The 21,861-nt window shown below is 35.4% G+C and overlaps 1 protein-coding gene across 2 annotated transcripts in view; it reads left to right on the forward strand.

Annotated features, from left to right (window-relative positions):
- MYBPC1 (myosin binding protein C1) overlaps positions 1 to 21,861 on the forward strand; it is an 81,044-nt gene that overhangs the window by 20,746 nt on the left and 38,437 nt on the right. Inside the window, exons 2-10 of one of the 2 annotated variants that reach the window (XM_084511866.1) lie at positions 1,876 to 1,908; positions 4,725 to 4,766; positions 10,476 to 10,511; positions 11,870 to 11,905; positions 14,435 to 14,539; positions 16,002 to 16,150; positions 16,352 to 16,469; positions 17,726 to 17,777; positions 19,429 to 19,485. In XM_084511866.1, coding sequence (XP_084367992.1) covers positions 1,876 to 1,908; positions 4,725 to 4,766; positions 10,476 to 10,511; positions 11,870 to 11,905; positions 14,435 to 14,539; positions 16,002 to 16,150; positions 16,352 to 16,469; positions 17,726 to 17,777; positions 19,429 to 19,485 — 628 coding nt within the window. Of the gene's footprint in view, positions 1 to 1,875; positions 1,909 to 4,724; positions 4,767 to 10,475; positions 10,512 to 11,869; positions 11,906 to 14,210; positions 14,540 to 16,001; positions 16,151 to 16,351; positions 16,470 to 17,725; positions 17,778 to 19,428; positions 19,486 to 21,861 lie in introns of those variants that run through there. The other variant, XM_084511867.1, reaches the window with a different exon arrangement.

Raw genomic sequence — 21,861 nt, forward strand, 5'->3', positions numbered from 1 at the left:
AGGGAAGTCCCTCAAAACACTCATAACCCTGCCATCTGAGACTGGACAGTGCTTAGATCAGTGAGCCGGGGAGAATTTTCTAATTCAGTGGTAGTAAGAATACTCCCTGTTTCTAGCAATCAAATTTCCAAAAGATAAGTATAATTCCCATTAATTTCCAATATTTTCTGCTATTACTTTTTCATACAAGAAAAAGACTTCCATACCACAGAGATGAGATTCTAGTCGTAGTGAGCACAGTCAGAAATTTAATGATAATGAAGGGGTGATGTTCCAAAAAGTATTTTTTCTTATGGTAATTTTCATACTGTCCTTGGCCACAAAGAAAAACTTACTATGTTAGCATGTTAGTAGGTAGAGCAGTAAGACAAATTGCTATAAAGGCAAGGTTTTGTTTTGTTTTGTTTTGTTTTGTTTTGTTTTTTCCCCTAATGAGACTTTGTGTCTGCTGGACTTTAATATACATTTTCCTTTTTATCCCATGATAGGTGTCGTGACCAGGCTTACAGCACTGAGCCCTTTCCCTCTAGTCTGTTTGGACCCTCTATAACAATTTGTTACAGTATTTGTGTATGTGACTGGAAGTTCCTAAAGCATATCACTTTCACACACTCAGCTTAAAATTATCTTTGCACTAAAAGCATTTCTCCCTTTTAAGCATTACATGAATTTGTTAAGAATGAAAAGTATGTTTTCTTTATATTTAGACCTGTGTGCAAAGGAACAGCCTTACCAGCATTTCTGTGTGACAGAAATGGAAACTTTATTTCCTGAACATGAGCTGAGATGGGGTCCCAGAGGTTAATGCCCATAACATGACAAAAGCTAGTATCAGCCTTCTACTGTTACACTTGAGGATTTCAGCCTTCTAAATCTTTGCTTGTTGCAAGTAGTTGAGCTGTAAGTCAATAGACTATCTCCAATAAATATTGCATTTTCAACCAGTCTAGAGTTCTTATGCTTTTATAGGTTGACAACAAGCTTCTTTTAACTGTTTAAAAATTAAGCTTTATACAGTTAATTTGTTCTTGTTTTCAGATCAGAGCACATGACATCCCAAAGGATAACACTAGAATAGGATAGAAAGCCTAGCTTCTGTATTATACAAATGAAAAGGGAACTGATTTAGATCAAAACAAACAAACAAACAAACAAAAAACATGAGTTAAAAAAAAAAAAAGAAAAAAGATAAAAAAAAAGAAACTAACTAACTGTAGGTTCTACACAGAGCAGCTGGACTGATATTTTTTACTTTCTGCTTGCCCTGAACACTGAACTCTAGATCTGGTGTTGTGGTGAAAATGAGGCCTCTAGGTTCTCTGTACACGATCCTTCTCAATTAATGTATCCATTACACTTCACGATTAAAGACCTATCAGATACTATCCCAGTTGATGGAAAATTGCTCAAACATTAAGGTATCATCTGACAAAAGTGTATCAGTTATGATGTTGGCTTAGTAAGTTGTAGATTTAAGTACAGGCTCAGAACCAATTGCCTGTAACAAATCAAACCCAAACTTGAAATTCAACTTGCATTCCATGATATTGCAGAGCTGTCCTAAAGCAAAACTGACTAAACGTACTAGGGTTCACCTATGGAAATTATTATGGAAATATGCATGTAGGTAAGTATTATATATCTCTGGATTGAACAAGTTCAATTCCCTCTTTTCAAAGAATATAAGCTTTAGACTTCTGACCTTGTCATTGTAAAGATGCCAAGTATCGCCTGTGTGAAAGCCAACAAAATCTGAGAACTGCAATGAAATGATTTAACCAAACTGTGTACAAATTCAACAAGTATACACCAAATATACGAAAACTATTTGCTTCTCTTGAAGCTCAATAGCTGTCTTCTTTCTTCATTTTTCAGAGACTGAAACCGAAAATGCACCACCACCTCCAGGTTAGTGTAAAAAGTGCTAATTGGTGCTGTAATACTAACAAGAGAATTGCATGAGATTAGATACTGCATAGTATCTAATACCATAGTATCATGATACCATGTTTTGTGTTTGTTGTCCTTTTGAAAGTAAGGAGCCAGTAAGAATGGCAAGGAAGCCTGCCCAAATATTTGTGTTGACTTTTCAGATTCAGTTTTGCTTTGAGAGAGACCTGATATTTGCATAATGATTTCAGGGTACAGGAAAATGATGACTGCTTAAATTCTGTAGCTAAATTATGCAGTCTTCTTTGATGCCGAACAACATCTAATTACCTAAATATTCCTTTCCATTTCCCATTGAAGGTACAAGGTAAGCAAAGATGACAGAATCAAGCACTGGATTCATCTCACCTAATACTAGCCATCTGAAAACATTGGTCCACCTGTAAGCAGTGGAGCAGATCCTGGGATGTATCTGCTCATCTAATGAACGTTTCCTGGATAATGTATCTAAAACATCACTGGCTGTCTGTGTTTAGGCTACTAACCCAAGGAGTCCAGATGTCTAGATTTTAGTGGGTGAACACCTTTGAGGAAGCCAAAGTTAGGTGAGATGAAACTCATGCACAGGACTACGGTTTCAGGTAAAGCTGAAGCTCTGTGCAAAGCTGCTACCTTCTCTTTAGTGGGAGATGAAAAGTTATGCAAACCTTTGTCTCATGGATTTGATTTGCATTGAGAAATTTGTACTATATTCTCAGATGTTGGTTAATATATATATATATATATAATAAATATATGTGTTACAGTTGTCTAATTTAACCATTTGGTGAGTTTTATTCTCTGTGTAGCTACCTGAGCAGCCATACCAAACACAAAAAATAAATTTCCAGTTCACATGTTAAACCTGCATGTACTTGCATCTTGCAAATTGTCATTTTTTAAGGCTGATTCAATACACTCTTGTTTAAATGATACACTCTTTCACTAAGAAATAGTAAAGTCTGAAGGCAAAAGTATTATTTGCCACAAGGAGTTTCATGTTTAAATAACCCTCTAATATTTTCATGCTAGTATGAGCTCTTTCATATTGCATATATTTAAAATGAAAATTAATATTTCAGTCATGATGGTTACACTTTTTAAAATTATTTTTTTCTTATTTTATCTCAACAGTAAGATCTTTACAGTTGGTACTCCAAAATATTCACACTGGTGTTCTAAGTAGATACACTTTGTACTTGAATTCATGTTCTTCATCAACCTTAACCTTTAAGTAAGACTGAAATGGCAGGCAGGTTTCTATAGCCAGAAAGAAATATGATTTTTGAAGCATTATTTGAAAATTTCTACCAATCCTGTCCAATAAATAACATCTTCTTCCTTTCTTTATAATTACACAGGATTAAATATGAAAACATTTCTATAACTACCTTCCTTTTCCCAACACCTTTACTTACAATCTTCTGTAAAACAAGTAGGGTGTCAGTAAGCCTTTATGGTTAAGCACAAACCAAATTTTGGGGAAGCCATTGTAAGAACTCCTTCTAGATCTCAATGTCAAGCTATCAGGCTGTTATACTCAGTCAAGAATAAGATTTTCAAACGGGATTTAAACATCACCTTCCAAAATAGTGAATTCTCCTAAGCCCAGCTATTACTGGGAAAGTAGCAAACCTCCCATTAAAAAGGAACAAGTTTGACTATCTGTCCAAGACAATATTCCAGACAACTGGAGCTTTGAAATTCCTAACAACCAGAAGCAGCTAAGGGTCTGTCACACCTACAGAATATGGCCTTGTCTTCCACATTTCAAGTTTTATTTTTGTAGTTACAACAGTTATGCACATGTGAGCAAGAAATTAGGAATAATATCCACTGGATCTCTCAAATTTTTCCTCCATGACACAAAAGTTATCTTAGCTTCACCTTGAGGGTATTATTCCATTGACCTTCACCCAAACCCAAGTTATACCAAGTACTTGACAGGTAAGTTCACCACACAAAGTCATTTTTCACAGTAAATAGAGTATTGAGTGTGTATTCCTTGAAGTCAGTACAATTCATATGACTTGACAAGCTCCTATGGAAAATGCCCTTATATGCAAATAGAATGACATAAAACCCAGAAGAATAGGAATCATAATAGGAATCCAATAATGAAATGGAGAAAACTTAGAAAAATTGATTTTGTTCAATCTATAGTTCAAGTTTTCTCACATATACTGTGTTAGAGTTATTTCACATACACTTCGTTGGAGTACATGAGAAGTTATCAACTATTCTGATCACAAAAACCTCAAATCAAACAGTCTAGGTAAGATGAAAATGATAATGAAGAAGACAATGAGAAATAATCGAGAACACTCAATAAACTCTCTCTGTATACTGTCTTAAGGATAAACCACTTAGGGAACGGAATTCTGGATACCGTTAAAATATTTGGAAGTATCTCATGTATGATCCAAGCCCATTCATACTAACAATGTTATCTAATTCTTTTCAAAGGCTTTTGTAAATAACCCCAAGAACAAAAAACTAACAACTATTTACAAACAACAGTATGTAGCTTCCACTGAACACCTTTTTTTTTTTTTTTTTTTTTTATAACTCATTCAAAACATTGAAAATGCACTGATATGCATGCATCTACATGTATAACAAATGCTTTATGGATTTACATTTGTAAGTGATATATACATGTATATTAATAATTCTTTAACCACAGTTATTCAATACTAGTGAACCTACAATATTGATATATATTTTTAATGCTGTGTAAGTTTTTCTTTTTACTTTAAGATCCTCTCAAAAATATGCTTGTACTTCCTACACAGAACAAAAAACACCACAGGAAGGTGGAACTGAAAAGGGTAAAGGTGAGTTCAAAAATATATTTCAAAAATGTGCAGTAAAGAGAACATTCCTAAATGCTGTTCTGATGCTGCATTGCTTGAGTAGAAGCTGGACTCAGGATTTTGGTGCCAAATTTTAGAAGTGTGATGTGAAGCTTCCAATATCTTTCTGCATGACTTATGCAGTACAATCAAATTTAGATACTTATGAGTATCTTCAAAAGTTCCTTGAACAAGACAGACACTTTTTAGCAACAATAACTATACAGACCGTTCTTCTTAATAGATCAAATTTCAAGTGATTTGCATGAGCAGAAAGCCATCTTTAAGTGAACATGAATGCTGGCACTGACCAAGCTTGCTTAAACTCAGATACTACACACATTGGTAGCTTTTAAATAGTGGGGAAAATCTATAATTCTAAGCTGTTTCTATTCTATCACAGAAACTTTATATTGCATATTCTACCTTCCAGCTCATTCCTCTTTCCTTCCCCATTGGGAGCACAGTTGCTGAGGTCATTAGAAGTTCTGAAAAAAAGTCTTTGAGGACTGTCTACTGTGAATAAATACATCACTGTTCCATTACCAATGCGTGTAAAATCTGTTCCATTTTCAATGCGTATTTTGTATTGCTGAGATTAGACTTCAGCTCTGTTGGAAGTTCTTCCAATTAAGAAGACACATGTTGAGGGAACTGGGTCAAATTCCACTCCTTTTTGTACTTCCCGCTAAAGTAGAATTCAAACAGCTCATCAGCTTATTTTGAAAAGAATAATCTTTTTAATTTTTCATTCTGACAATAGGTTAAACCAGAACAAAATATACTTATAACTGATGCTTGCTTTTATTTGGCACGGTTTTGCTTTTTCATGGTAAATCAAGAAATGGCTTGCTTGAAAATATGTTCTGCCTTTTGGTCTCCTAGACAAAATTTTGCCTTTTAGACACACTGGATTCACACACTTATAATTGCAGATTTATTTAACAAAGGCATGCATGGCCATTTTTCTCAGCAAAATCAAAATGCACCGAGAATACGTGACTCAAATACTCTTTAGAATATAAAATTGCTGAACCAAGCTTCAGTGCATGTTATTTTGCTAGCTATCTTTGCATTGAGCAATTATTTTGACAAACAACATTTTGTGTGAGTAATCAAATCTGTCATCTTGGTAATGCAAACATAATTCAGGAATAATTTGCATGCCTAATGATAGGAACAAAGATGAAGTTCTTGCCTTGGGCTATTTTAGCAGTTAGTTCTGCTTGGTTTAATCTTGACACTAGAGAAATGTTTGTTCCTGAAGTTAACATGTACGGTGTTCTCTCTACTGTTCACAAGCCTACATTTTAATGAACTAAAAAGAAAACATGGTAGGTATCACATCAAATACTTCTGTTATATTTTTATACACAATTATACCATTTCTGTTTTGAATTTACAGAAGAACACAGGTATTTCCTAAAGGCAAAAATTCTTTATTGTTGCTTACCCTATCTAGGAGGATTTTGCAGGCCAAAAATTGTTTGAGATTTCACGGTGGGAGGTGTTTCGAGTTTCAATTCACAGTGATGGCAGCCACCTCAGTAAGAATTCCAGTGAAAATCTGAATACATGTACCTATATGTAGAAAAAATGACCTTCTGTCATGCTCCAGTGGAACTGTCAACTTTGCAAAGCAATGTATATGTCAATGCCACACACTCAGCATTTTCAGCAGTATTTGTCTTTTTTTTTTATGACACAAATATATTTGTTGAATAGTATAATGACATTGCTCCTATCAGCTACTGTTCTGTTGCAGTGTCACTAACAAAGAAAAAGTAAATTTTCTGAGAGTAATTCCTTCATGTTTGATTGTCAAAAAAAAAACTTTATAATGGTGATCATGATGCACAAATCAGGAAATGGTTTCATTTCTCCCATTTGTCCAAAATCAACAAGGAAATGAAGGCAGAAACAGCCAGAGGTCAGCTTTGTATAAGCTACTTATAAAACCACGTCTGTAGTTTCAGAAATAACAGATTTAGGTACTTCTCCAAATGAGGAATGAAATAGAAAAAAAATCATATCTGAGCTCTACAGTGATCCTAAGATACCTGGGTGATAGCAGTTGTGACTACTGTGTTGATAATTTACAAAAAAATGTATGTAGGAATCTGGGATGGCCTCTTTGGTGCAGTCAGACAATGCCTGAACCTGGTGTCTAGGAAAGAAAGCTTGGTCCATAATTATGGAGCACGGGGTCCAAAATTTTCCCCTCATTTCTAAGATGACATTAGCTGCAGAAGTTAGGAGATGAAGTATACCTATCTGTGTGTCTGTTTTACTGTTCTATTTCTTTTTAGTAGTTATTGTCTGTGTGAAATTAAATATTTATGTCCCTTTATGTTCACTGTAAAGTTAAGAAATGAAGGACTGTATGATAAACTCTTTGTTACCTTGTCATTGTTTTGCTATAACATCAGTACTTCACAGCAGTAATTTATTTGTGTGTGTGTGTACAATAATAATTTATTGTATTTCTAGTTTGAAAAACATCTGAATTTTGTGGAAAAAACAAAACAAAACAAAACAAAAAAAAACAGGATACACATGAGCATACCTTTTATCTCCAGATCAAAAAGTGTCAGCAGAAATCCTGCCTAATTTACTATGTTATCCTGAACTCATTCATTTTACATTCTTCTGCTTTCATTTTTAATTTCAGTATTATCTTACACATTGGCTATTGTTATAATTGTGTTTCTAATCATTGGAATAAATGAACTTTAATATCAATTTGCTCATTCCTTTTTAGGTCCAATCCATCTATTCAGATTTACTTATCTCTTTTCTCTAGGTTACATCCAACCATCTACTAAAACATCTGCATGTTTCATTCTTGTATTTCTTCAGGTTTCACTTATCCATTCATGTCTCTACTAAAATTCCATTGCTGATGGAATTACTTTAGTTTCTGAAGGGATAAGTCCCATTGATGGGACTGGTGAATGCTCTTTGAAAATCAGATGGGTAACTAAAGGCAACTAAATTTCAAACTATTTGTCTTAGGAGTGTGCTCAAAAGTGTGCTCAATAATTCTAGCACAAACTAAAATGACAGAACCAGTTGGCTAAGTTACTCTCAAATTATTTATGTAGAGTGAAGACAGGGGTTTGCTCTTAGTGATGTTTATCTACTTCCTGTCTTAACTCTGAAGACTTACTCCAATGTGCAGTAGTACGAATAAAACAAACAAACAAACAAACAAATAAATAAATAAATGTTAAGGTGCTATAAAGTCAACTGCAGCTGCAAAACAGTGTCTCCGCCCTGGCCAGAACTCCTGCTTACATATTCCTGCTGTACCTCTCATGCCAGCTCCCTTGGTCATCAGTGAGTGACACCAAGGGAACACTAAAGAAAGATCAAGTTCACCAGGTCTGTTCACCAATTAAATCGAGTTTGAGATGATGCTCAAGTGGAGGAAATTTCAAAATTCACATGTTCAGTTATGTGGGACCAGACTTTTGACATTGACACATGGCTTTCAAGTATTCTTTTAAAATAATAGTAATAATAGTAATAATAGTAATAATAGTAATAGTAGTAGTAGTAATAATAATAATAATAATAATAATAATAATAATAATAATAATAATAAAGTAAAATAATAGCGTAGAATGATTTTGCCACTTCTGCAAAACATTAAATTTATCAACAATGTGACTGATGGCAGAATCTCAGCTTCCACTTTTGTGTAACAGATTTCAAATCAAGGGAAAGTAGGTCTAAAATTCTGCAGACACATTTGCAGTGGAATAACTTAGCCTTGCATTAATTTACTTGCTAGCACTATATGTTAAAAAATCTGACATGACTTTGTCATTACTTTGCTTTCACTGAAAATGAGTATCTTCAATGTCTGCTGATGTCAACGGAAGATTCAGGTGGTGAGAACTTTTCCACAATGTCTGCTTTTCCTTCCTTTCCTTTCCTTTCCTTTCCTTTCCTTTCCTTTCCTTTCCTTTCCTTTCCTTTCCTTTCCTTTCCTTTCCTTTCCTTTCCTTTCCTTTCCTTTCCTTTCCTTTCCTTTCCTTTCCTTTCCTTTCCTTTCCTTTCCTTTCCTTTCCTTTCCTTTCCTTTCCTTGCCTTGCCTTGCCTTGCCTTGCCTTGCCTTGCCTTGCCTTGCCTTGCCTTGCCTTGCCTTGCCTTGCCTTGCCTTGCCTTGCCTTGCCTTGCCTTGCCCTTGCCCTTGCCCTTGCCCTTGCCCTTTAAGAAAACACATTTATAAGATAACAAATTAATCCTTCACGTGCAAGGCTTCTATTGCAACTGACATCCTCTTCCCAAGGGAATTTTTAAAAGAAGTCTAATGAATCATTAAAAAGGAATGAGTAAAGTGTCAGGGATAAGCATGTAAATTTTGCATAAATTCTGCATAAAAAAAATCTATCAAGCATAAAATTTAATACGACCAGAATTCTTTCAAATGCAATTAAATTTTATGTGTTTTTGCCATAGGTATTGCATATGTCCTTGAAAAAAATAAAGACAAGTTTAAAGATGACTTCAGAGTTAAAAGTTGATTCTGGAAACCCAAATCTGGAAAAATTCTAATTAAAAATGTGGGTTAATATTATTCTAGTTAACTATCTTTTCCTCCACTTTGAAATGTTCTCCAGCTTATTTTTTGTTACATTTTAAAAGACACATTGTTATCTTTGTTTTCCGTATATATTAGATCCTAAATATGTCTAGTTTATTCCAGCCTTTCTACTAAACATGTCTTTTTTCTTTTTTCTTTTTTTTTTTTTAATTATTTGACTTTTAAGACCTTTAATGTATTTTTATCAGAAACTGGTATCTCTGTGATTTCTTGTCAACATCCAAAATTCAAAGAGATTTAGGAGATTGTTATAAAATTAGTCTTTATTCTGGATTTCTGTTATTCATGATTACAATATTTCAGGTTTAATGTCATTTTCATGTCTCGTAGGCTTTTGATTGATATAAATACATATCTATCATTGTACTTATGAGCTTAAACAAATTTTAAATCCCTGGATTTCGATTGCTTCTAGTTATTTAATAACTGATGATTGTTAACATTCAGTGCTCTTAAAAGGAAAATCCATTGTGATGATCATAGTTCTGTCTCTATTTTAAGGCATTATCTTATAATATTGGGGGAGGGAGGAGGGGGGAACAAGTTGTTTATTCCTTTCATTTTATATTAGTATTACAATAGGGAAATTATAAAGTATAAATACCGGGGACTATTTTTAACTGTTGCATATCTTGACTTAAATGTCGCTGAATGCATATATGGTGCACATTTTAATTGCAGACATGGACACCAGAGAAATGGCATCTTCCTCAGAAGGTCAGATATGTGATTGACCTTGATTTCATTGTGGCTTTTTATGTATTTACTGTGGATTACATCTCTAACAAACAGAACCACTCAGCAGCTTCCATATAAACTCATGATTTAATAATAGATCACTGTTCACATCTCATTTTTCTTTTACTTGCTTGAAACATTAAGGTTTACCATTTCAGCTACTGAATTACGCAAAGCTTTCTTCATCAGTTTGAAGTTTCCATTGTGAGTGCTCCTGAATATTATGATTTTTCCCTTTCTTTTGCAGGTTTTACATTTTCACATAGTTGTTTTAAAGCAGATGGTCGCCTGTGCTTTGAGTTTCTTTACGCACTTTTTTTTATTTGTATTTCTTTTCACAGATGAAGATGACACTTCAGCTGGTACACCACCAGCAGGTTAGGACTGACTGTGATAGTGCTTTGTGTGTGTATGTATGTATGGATTTTTCTCATGAGTATTAATGAAGAAAGAGTCCAAACTTTTGGACTGAACTCAAAACATGCTCATTAGAGAGTAAGATTTTTGCGGTGCCCAAAATTAAATTAATCCGTGTTCTGAAGTGCAGGACCTTCATACCAGACAAGTTTCTTTCTGGTCCTGTCTTGAGCTTTTTGTTAGAACTTTTGCCATTGGAAGGTAAAAATCAGTAAGCATCTCTGAAGGCAATTCCCCTTAGTCTGTTACTATTGACAAATACAGAATGCATTTCTAGGTTAATCTTGAGACCAAATTCCAGAATTAAAAATAAAATAGTTGCCTTATAATTTCAAAATAAATTTATCCACAGAATTGACAATCAGCTCTCCTAAGGCCATATGTCTTACCTACAAGACTGGTAGTTTTAATTTACCACTCCAAGCCATCACTGCCAAGCTGGCAGATAAAATGTCTTGGGTAGTTGGCAGAAGAAAAGCAGCAGCACAGGGGTAATTCATAGTAGATGTGACATGGGCAACACTTCAGCATCATTTGCTTAAAGAAAAACAATGTTTTTTAAAGAGATTAGACTGAAAGAAACACAGATTTTGGACACTAAAAAAGCTTTGCAGCGTGTCAAATGAAAAACTTTAAGAAAAAACTTTCTTAAAAAAATAATAAAAAAATTTAAAAAGCTAGTTAAAACTTTTAATTAAAATATTTTGAATTATCTTCACTGCCCTAAATGATCACATTTTCTTTGTCCATTCCAAAAGACTTTGCATTATTAACCATGGGATGCATGCTATCTGGAAAGTCAGTAGCAGTACATTGATTTACACTGTCAGAGAACCTCACTGGTAAGAGCTAAAAATATAAATAATGTTTTAAATTACAAAACCATGACATTTAATTTCAATTATTAATAATAAATTTTTAAACATGATAAATAAATAGACTATTTAAACAATTCAAAGTACTGTTCCCTCAGAAAAATATTGAAGAATATAAAAAAACCTCTAATCTAAAACCACCCAAATCATGAGGAAAGTATCAGCTTCATTGAAACCTTCTAAAAATGAACCACTAAAAATAAAATCTTGAATGGGAATTGAACTGAATTTAGGTTTTCTAGAGAAAAGGGGAAAAGACTTCTGATTTTTTTTTCTAAGCTGTCCACTTCCTTTTACTGGTGTTCAACCTCATGGGTACAGTCCTAAATATTTATTCTAATCTCCTTGCATGAAGAATCAATGTTCTTAAAATCCCAATGACCTGAGGTCAGTAAAACTGTAATCTCCGAGCTGGTGTCATCTAAATTGCTCTTCCCTTTCAGATGGGATGTCTAAGCCAGCGGAAAGAAAAGATTCAGGTGAGAACTCCTGAACAACATGTTGAAACACTCCAAATTTTACATGATAAAATCATTATTAATGAGTTATTTATTAAAGATAGTACTTATTTTTAATTCCACTCTTTATACACATTAACTTTTCAAATGCTTTTAAATATCAGAGTCTTAAATAGGTTTCTAGCAGCTAAACTGAGAGAGAGAAGGCTTTGATGCACCAGACAGGACATGTATCAGTCTTTACACATACATACATACCTATCTATCTATATGTATTTCCATATAGATAGATATGCAACTATTCCCTTCCTCAGCCTACAGGGTGGCAGTGGCATACCTGAATCCAATACACAGTCCCCAGGAGACTTGTAGGAGAATGGCTTCTTCTCACAGCTCAAAGGATGGTGGGGAGAACTTAGCAAAGTCATAACCTCTTTCTTCCTACTCTGCCAGGTAACGCATACTACACCCAGTTTTGTGGTTTCAGGATTTGCAGCCTCTGGAACAAAATGAGCAGCAGGTACTTCAACCATGGTTCTTGAACTGGCATAGCAGCCTATGCCAGGCCCACAAGGCAACGTCAAACCCACGTTTTGTTCTGTTCGTTTAATAAACAGGAAAAAGCTAATATCCAGAGGTGATGATAATATGTATGCATTACTTTATGTGGTACTGAATTAATGAGTCTATGTAAGTTTCTTCCATTTATTAATATCCTTTTTTCCATTTCACCCTGTGGTGTCTCAGGTTCATTATTGCACGTGACAAGTTCCTGATCCAAGCACTGTTAGATCCTTCTGCTCATATCAGTAACTCTCACTTGTTCTTATGTTAAGTGTTTCCATATACTAGTATACTATATCAGCATTATCTAAATATCTTGATTATATAGACTATATATAGATATGTATCTATATATATTTGTGTGCATGTATGTCTGCATCTGTCTTCATATATGTGTATATACGTGTGTGTATATACATGTATGTCTTTACATGTGAAAAATATTGTACAAGCAGAAATATACAGAGGTATTAGGCATGCCATACATAATACATTGAAAAAATTAAAGGCAAAGATGTTACAGCAGAGCTATCTAGCATTTTGATGTCTTTTTGAAATTTCTAATTGACTCCAGGATAATAAAAACAGTTTATTTGTATTTTCTATGGTTGTCATTGCAATAGCAATTTTCATGAGTTGAAAAGGTTCCCATAGTAGTAATCTCTATGAGATAGAAAGACAATTTTGACTTCTAGCAAACTAGTTTTCAGCAGAAAATACTGAGCAGGAAAAGGATCTTTAAATTTCAGAATATGTCTGGAGAAAATGAAAAAAAGTAGTTTAATTAGCTCATTATTAGTTACAAAAAACAAAATTAGTTACAAAACCAAAATCAAAAGAGTATTGGATAAACTACAGAATGCTATCTTTGATTCAGAAATAACTAGAAGTCCCTTGGGAGCAAGGGATGCAGCTCTGGTTTGAAAGACATGGCCTGCTTTGTGTGGTATAGCTGAACATTTCCACATTTGCCCTGCTCTACAGTACTGCCAGGGTAGCTCTGGCTTTACTCAGTTTTACCTATGAACTGACCAGAACTCCTCAAAAGAAAAGAGATGTGACAAGTTCTTTCTTGGAATGAGACATACTTTGCCTTTTAGTAGAGAGGTACCCTCCCTTGGTAGAGACGGTCACTATCTTGCTCTCCCTGCCTTTTCTGCTAGGAATTAGCTTTAAGCATGCTTTTGCATGCAAGAAATAACCGCACAACACAAAACCCTGGATATTCAGATAAGTAGAAACACCAGGAACACACAGCTATGCTGGCACAGTTTTCTGCCTTGGGAACGTTGCTCACTTGCTTCTTCTCTCACTACCATTGCTCCTTTTCAGTTCCAAAATCTGTTTCTAGAAGAGAAGATGCTGTGCCTGAACATGTGATGGAATCATATGCATCTGACGAACTATTTCTCTGCAATGATTAATTCCCAAACTCTCTGTTTCTATCATGGTAGAAGAGAACAAAGCTCAAAATTAAGCTTCATCAGTGGCCTATTTTGGAAGAAAAAAGGACAAACTAGCTTGTACAATCAATTGAGTTTTAGTTTGGGAGACACTCACAGAAAAATGCATCATCTGTGTTTTGTGTGTGGTTATAGCTGTTTGTGTTTTCAGAACCTCCATGTCTGGTTTCCCTTCTGAAAAACAAAGAGCTGACCTTTGTGTATTGCCTCTGTAAAGCACTCATGGTTGAATGCTGGTGCCATTCAAGTTGCCTAGTACCCGCCTTGGCTGATCAGGTTGCCCTCTCTTCTTCCCTAAGAGTTTCATTTTCTGTCACCACAGAGGTAGCATTCTTTCAGGAACTGTACACAATGTGACAGCCAATCCATGGATGTCAGTGTGAACAAAAACTTACATATTTTTCAGGACATCTGAAGAAAGAGGTAATAGGGTTAGACAGTTTAGTGAGTTCAGGTAAGTGTATTATGGAGGGAGTAAAACATGCTCAGATAATTGATATTTCCCTCTCTCTCTGCATCTCAGTATGGTCAATTGGAGATGGAGCTCCAGAGGAGACAGAAAAACGCGATGACTCCCAAAGATCCACCTTATTCGTCGAAAAACCTCAGAGTGGTTCAGTGAGTGTTGGTAAGTGCTTGGAAACAAAATTAAAAGCCACTTCCAGAGAGACAGAGACTGAAAAGAGGTATGTGCATTTCAGACAGCACTCAAGTTTCTGCCCCCAGCTACAAATACTTCCACTGATTTTAGTTGGATGTGAAGTCCACTCTTTGAAGGCAAAACAGAATTTAAAAAGTAAAATAAAATAAATAAATAAATAAATAAATAAAAATTCAAAACTAACAAATAATTTACTGGGCACAATGGCTAGGAGTTACAGTTTCTGGAGAAGAAAGCTGATTACTATGATGCTGTTGGTTTTAATGGTATTGATATGTCAGGAAGATCTCATCTACGCAGTAGCCTGGAGGTTCCCAGGTCAACTTTTATGCACTGCAGCTGCATGTAAATCAGCAAGTAGATTGAGCTGATTAATAGGAGCAAATTTGTAAGGAGGCTGGTTGAGTGGAACTGTCACCCCTAATATAACCATTCTGGGGGATTTCCTCTGGATTATCTTTTGTCTACTGGTCTAAATACCTTCTAGCAGTTGGAGCACAGGAGGTAAACTCTCAGAGTGCGTCTTTGGTTTTAATTTCATCCCAGAGGAATTCACTGCAAGCAGTCCGCGACCCTATTGTGAAGTAAGCCAGACCACAGTAAATGGGGAGAGCAAGGAGGTTCAAACAGCACTCCTGAGCCATACTAACATGTCAATGTAAGCAGTGTAGCAGCACAGCAGCAGTGGTGCCAAGTTCAGTATAGGTTACTTAAAATGTCTGTTATGTATAGAGATACACTAGTAGGTGGGCAGATAGGTTTTTCTTACACACTCCTACTATTTTTCTCAGTTTCTGAGGGGAAAAAAAAAAAAAAAAAAAAAAAAAAGAGAGGGGGAGAGAGAGAGAATTTTGAGCAGATTTATTTGGAAAATAAATATAAAGAATTAGCTGTATTATTCTCTGGAACTCCTGAATGTTAGGATGGAAACTCCCAAATTACTGTTTACAGAAGAATCTTTTCCTTCCCTTTGCACCTTCCAGAATTAATGATAGAAATAGATGAAGAGCTCCAGACTTTCTTTTCCAGACTGGAGTTTATTTATGTTACAACTACCTAGCAGCCTAGGAATGTGCGTGCTTATTTTAAGCAAGGAAATGCTAGTATTGGGAACAATTCACCCATGACAACATGGAGTTTTGCCTCAGCTAATTTTTCCTGCTTCTTAGTTTGGCCCAAGCTCCACATTGTCAAGGGCAGAAGGTTTCCAGACCCCAAATAATTAATCTTTGTAACACTCTGCAGTGTATATTCTCATAGCCTCTGTCACCCCCTCTGATTCTTACTGTCATGGTAGTGCTAACACATGGAGACTGGAAGGAGCCGTTGTAAAAGAAACTTGTACAACTATGACTGAGCTATCGTGGTCCTCAATTCTTGTTTTATTTATTTTTTTTTTCTTTTTCTTTTATTCTTTTCTTTTTAAAAGGTGGGAATATTACATTTATAGCCAAAGTAGAAGCCAAAGATCTTCTCCGAAAGCCAAATGTTAAGTGGTTTAAAGGAAAATGGATGGACCTGGCCAGCAAAGCAGGGAAGCACCTACAGCTGAAGGAGTCATTTGAGCGTCATACTAAGGTATGCCTGCTTTTCCTTTTCACAGGGGCAAAGCTCCAGAGAGCTTAAAGATCAGTTTTAGACAATAGGCAGAATTTCAAGAGAAGTGGATTCTAACCCAGGCCTCACCATACTGTTTTAGGTCTGGAAGACAAAACTTTTAACTTCTGCTTTATGCAAACGTATCCCCCATAGTAATAAGCAATTATGTTTGATTTTTAGATTCACACATTTGAGATGCATATCATTCAAGCTAAGGAAAACTATGCAGGGAACTATCGCTGTGAAGTATCTTACAAAGACAAGTTTGACAGTTGCTCTTTTGACCTTGAAGTCACTGGTAAGATTCCACTTGCATCTGTAAAGCTTTATAAATACATATATAAATGTATATATTTACCTGAAATACCACATCATTTTGTTCAGAACTTTATCACAGATGGCAGAGAATTAAGCATCTGTGATTTCTTATATAAACATTGTGATAAATACTCTGCGGGACGTTTAGGTCTGATCCAAAAATCAGAAAAACTGGCAGATTAAACTCCCATTGAATTCAAATCAGCACACAAGACAGAGAACCAGGCCTAGGGCTATCAGAGAGTGAGGTTTTGTCTGGCAGTCTCTGAGGAGTGGGAGGTGTAGAGGGCACCGCTCCCCAGTGCTCGCACCCTGCTCAGGCATGGTGTGAACATACCTCAGAACGCCAGATTTCTTCTACACCACGTGAAAACAATGAATAGCCCAACAAGGAGAGCACTGGAGATTTATACCTTTGCCTGTTTCTGCATTCTAATAGGTCTGATTGGCAAACATTAACCTGCAGTCTTATCTTTTCCTTTGAGAGCACTTCTGCCAGCACAACACTGCATGCATACCTGCACGATCAGCCTGAGAAAGGCAGATTGTCTTCTGAAATTCCAGGGACAGCAGCCAGCAGACCAAATAGTTGTTCACCAGACTAAAACACGCCTATGAAACGGCCCAGACTGGGTTGTTTTTTCACCAGTCAGGGCAAGTATGCCACAGTGAAGGGGATGTTTAATGGCTGACTGACAGCCCAAGGGGCACAGGAAGGGCCTGTGTGCTCAGAGGTCTGCTAGCCAGGAGCCTGTGTGGCTGCATCCAAGCACTTGCTGTGGATCAGAACCCCTTAATCCGATTAAGACTGGCACAGAGGAGTAATTCACACAAAGCCAAGAGTCAGCATGGGCCTGTAGCCATAGAGAAGACTGCCTTTTTCCTCTGAGGCTTGGCATATTGAGAAAGTAAGAGATGCAAGTGGGAGAGAAAGGGTAGGGAATGGGAAGAAAAAGGCCAGAGCCTGTGTACAGGCTGGAAGGGGTTGTGAGAGAAGCACTGCTGAGACGGACCTCCTATGCAGATCTGCAAGAAGTAGGTCAGGGAAATTCATTAAGTAAACTTGGCTTATCACTGAACAGCTTCACATCTATCAGAACTTAATGTCAAAGGTACACAAACTGTGATCATTTAGCTGGAAACAGAAAAAAATTCACATGCCTAATCACTTTGATTACATAAACTACATTAATTTCAAATTACGTTTTTAATTCCCATATTACTGTTACTTCACAGAATCTTCTCAAGCTGCTCCATCCATTGACATCAGATCTGCTTTCAAAAGAAGGTAACTTCAACTGGTGATCCCATGAAACTCCTCAGTAATGGATGCTGGTAGCGTGTAGAGAACTTGCATCAATCTTGGCAGGCAGTTGTATCAAGTAACTTCACATTGGTTTTGGAAATAAAAATTTAAAAAATGGAGCTTAAGGTATTTGTTAGTGGGTAAAAATGATATAGCTACAACACAGACAGTACTCTTCTGTAAAACTACAATGTAATTGCTTCAAGGGAAGGTGCAATATTTAAGGCAATTCAATATCTGATTCTTCAGAGGTTTTTAAAAACATATTTTCATTCAGTAAAATATTTCACCACATTCCTGAAAATTGTCAGCTATGACATGAAAGACCCTGGTCCCAATCCTATACTGATCAAAAGCAGAGACAAAATGCACACTGATTTCAAGAAGACAGGAACTGGCCTTATCTTATCCTACAGTAAGAAAGTGTCATAAGGCCATCTTTAGAGAAAAACTAGGAATAATATATACAAATATAAGTATATAATATACATGAAATATACAGAAAATATATTAAAAAATTAATATACACACAGGCTGTAAGTTTTTGCGTCTGAAGTTTTTTTCCTTCTTAGTTTAGTTACCTTTGTTATAAAACAACAAATAAATCATCTTTATATTTTATTGTGAAAATTGTCATACAAAGACAGAAGTATTCAGACTGAAAATGTTTTATAGGTAGAAAATGAATGCAGTTTATTAATTTACACATATAAGCAAAGTTGTGACTAAGAAGTAACTGATTTTATTTAAAGAGATTTGATTTAAAGAGTAAAGACAAAAGACGTTACATTAAAGGTACACACCTCTCTTCAGCACATCTTTTTTAAAGTGAAATATTTTTTTAAAGTGCAATAATTTTTAACTGAAATAATTACTGCCCAATCAGATGAGGATATATCTGAATATTGTCTGTTTTTCTAAGGAATACCTAGCTTGCAAAATCATGGATAAAATACTGGCATTGTTTGACTTACCATTCACGGGATTTTGCCCTTCCTGTTTGCAAACATTAAGGGCATTATTTTGTTTATGTTCATTTGTATAGTAAGGTTTTACTCCTTAAGGTTACATTATAGAAAAATATGCACCTTCATAATAATATGATTTCATCTGTAAAAATATACAATTTACTGTTTTTAACTTTCTCCCTTCATTTAGAAAGTTAAGCCTTAAGTATAATGTCAAATGGTATTTGACACAGACATACATTGTTAAAAGCACCACGCAGCAATACAAATCTTTGTTTTACATTCATAGCAAAAGATCAGCACAAGCCCTTTGTTTTTATACAGATACACGATGTAAATGAAAAACAAAGCTCGTTGTGTTGACTAGCTCACGTTCATTTGTGTTACTGAAATCTAACACAAATCTTGGCAAATTTATGTATGCAGTTACAAAAATTTGTCATCAAAGTATAATAACAAGCAATACAAACCTTTGTGTTATTTTTCACAAGTGTCTAAGGTAACATAACTTGTGTGAAAAAGAATACAAGTTTGTGTTGATTTTATACCGTTAGCTGTGTGTCTGGACAGTGTTGAGTATGAGAGACGTGCAGAGAGTTTGCAATGTGTGTTGTCTAAGTTTTTGTGTATTAAACAAAGATTTGATCTTTTTCTATTAATAACAGCGGTGATGGACAAGACGATGCAGGAGAACTTGACTTTAGTGGTCTCCTGAAACGTAGGTGAGAACCAAGTGATGCAGTGAGCAGGTGTGGATTGCAAACCATTAGGTTCGCACACAGAAAGAGTCAGGTGTAGCATTAATAACTTTTTAAGACTTTTCTGACCTTTCATTTTTTTTCAATGTTTCTAACTATCATTCTCATAGTATAATATGCAAATATTCAGTTAATTGTACCTTTAAGTGTGTTGTAAAGAAAACTCAGACTTGAGTGTACTGGGAAAAAAGTGAGCCACAATCTAAAGAGACCAATAACATTTAGTCTACTTGCTATTTCTTTTGTGTTTGCATGGAGGCTTGAGGGGGAGAATTTCCTATGCAGGGATGAGCAGTTCAGAAAATTGGGTCTGTTGCCAGAGTAAAGAGCTGCAAGGGTTGAATTTACCTCTTTGGGTACATCTTAATTTGATTTCATAAGCACTGCAATACAAAAAAAATCATATTATGCTTTCAAATCACAGAGACTGGTATTCTTTGTAGCTTTCTGTTTCAATATGTGCACACTAATATTCCACGGTGGTTTATTCACCTTAAGTACTGTGATGGGGAAAAACCTGGGCCTGTGTTTCTCTGGTTCACCTTGAAAATCTGGTGATATAATAGCTATGCTGTTAGCTATTTCAGACTTTAAACCCAGGTTAGTCTTTTAACAGATTAAGAAAATTCCAGGAAAGGAAGAATTGACCTTACCCAGCCTTCATCTGCAACAGTTAGTCAGCTCCTCTTTGCTAGTTTTTTTAATTTATATAAAAAAAAATAATAAATGTATATGCCATGGAAATCAATGGTAACTGACCACAGAGATCTGGGAAAAGAACCATATTCTTTATTTTATCTACCACTTACTCTGAAAGAAAAAAAAAAAAAAGAAAAAAAAAAAAACAACAAAACAAAACACAAAAATATACAGTATTAATTACATATAAAAGTTCACAATAGGATCATGGACTATGGGGAAAAGAGTATTTTGGCAACTAAAGCAAGACTGAAGTGAAAACAGAAAGGCTGAAGATAAATGTAGGAAGCGAAAGAATTATGTGAGCCAATTCAAATATACGAGGTCTTTGTTTTTTTTTTTTTTTTTAATCTTCTCATCCCTTATTAGGATCTTCAGTTTGACTTTTTATCATACTAATATAACTTACCGTAAGAGTTCTCATGACTGCCTGTGGGGTGTTTTTCTAACAATATGAGGTGCATGCAAGAGGTCTCGGTGTTTTTGTGGAAAGAGAAATGTGAAAAAGTCTTGTTATCATTTCACTAAAGAGTAACTCACATGTTTTATAAGATAAATACTGTATAGCCATATAAATGTAGTATAAGTATCATGTGGTTAATGGGCAAAGCAAACTTTTACTTTATAAACATCATTTAATTGTGCTGAAAGCGATGCCTCACCTCCTTGCTTCAAGGACTGAAATGCAACCTCATACTTATGAGCTTAATTACACGGTAAGGCTTCTACTTAATCCCCAGTGTGGTTATTAGTAGCCATTTCAATTATAAAAATAAATGTTTTCATTTCAGTGTTTCAAAAGGTAGCACTGCAGGTCCACTCCTTCTCATATGTATGGTCATACTACCAAGAAGAGAGCTAGAACTTTTCACCTGTCATGCATAATAGTCGAAACATGTTTGTTCATTTAAAAACAAACAAACAAAAATGTAAATGCACAGAATCTATATACTGCCTGCTTTCTAATTTCATGCTGATCTTGCAGGAATACAAACCAGTTTTTATCTCGGTAAGCAACTCTGTGACTGGTTATGCTTCATCAATGCAATGAATCAGTAACAGCATGAAATTCCAAAAGGCACAAGATCTCAAAACATTTAGGTCCTTTTTTAAAAAGGTGTATCTTTCAACAAAATGCACATTTTCAGGGAAAAGGTCTGAAAATGATTTTGTGATGAGATCAATCCACTTAGAAAATGTGTATCATTGTTTGCCCTCTACCCACAGCAGAAACTATTGTGGTCTCAGAACAAAGTTGGTTTGCTCTGTGTCAAAATTTGTTCTCCCACTACTTAAAAGGGTAAAAAATAATAATAAGGAGCCTGGAACAAATTATTTGAAACTGGTTGAAAATCAGGATACTGTAACTGATCCTCATTCTCAACTACTGCCTGATTTAAATGGGTACATTGTCACAATACCCACAGCACCTAACTCCTCTTAGCACCTACAGGAGTTTTATGGCAAGTGGCCAGCCCTGGGAGAGGAGAATGCCACCCCAGTGAGTGTGTCAGCTTTTACATGTGTTTGCAAGCTGATCTTGACTTGCCACCATGCAGCAGGAATCTCAGCAAAATGCCATCGTTCGCAGTACATAGTCACTCTCCAGAAATCCTGAGCACAGACAAAAGTAAAAAGAAC

The sequence above is a fragment of the Aythya ferina genome (assembly GCF_964211825.1).
Source record: "Aythya ferina genome assembly, chromosome: 1".
NCBI lineage: Eukaryota > Metazoa > Chordata > Aves > Anseriformes > Anatidae > Aythya > Aythya ferina.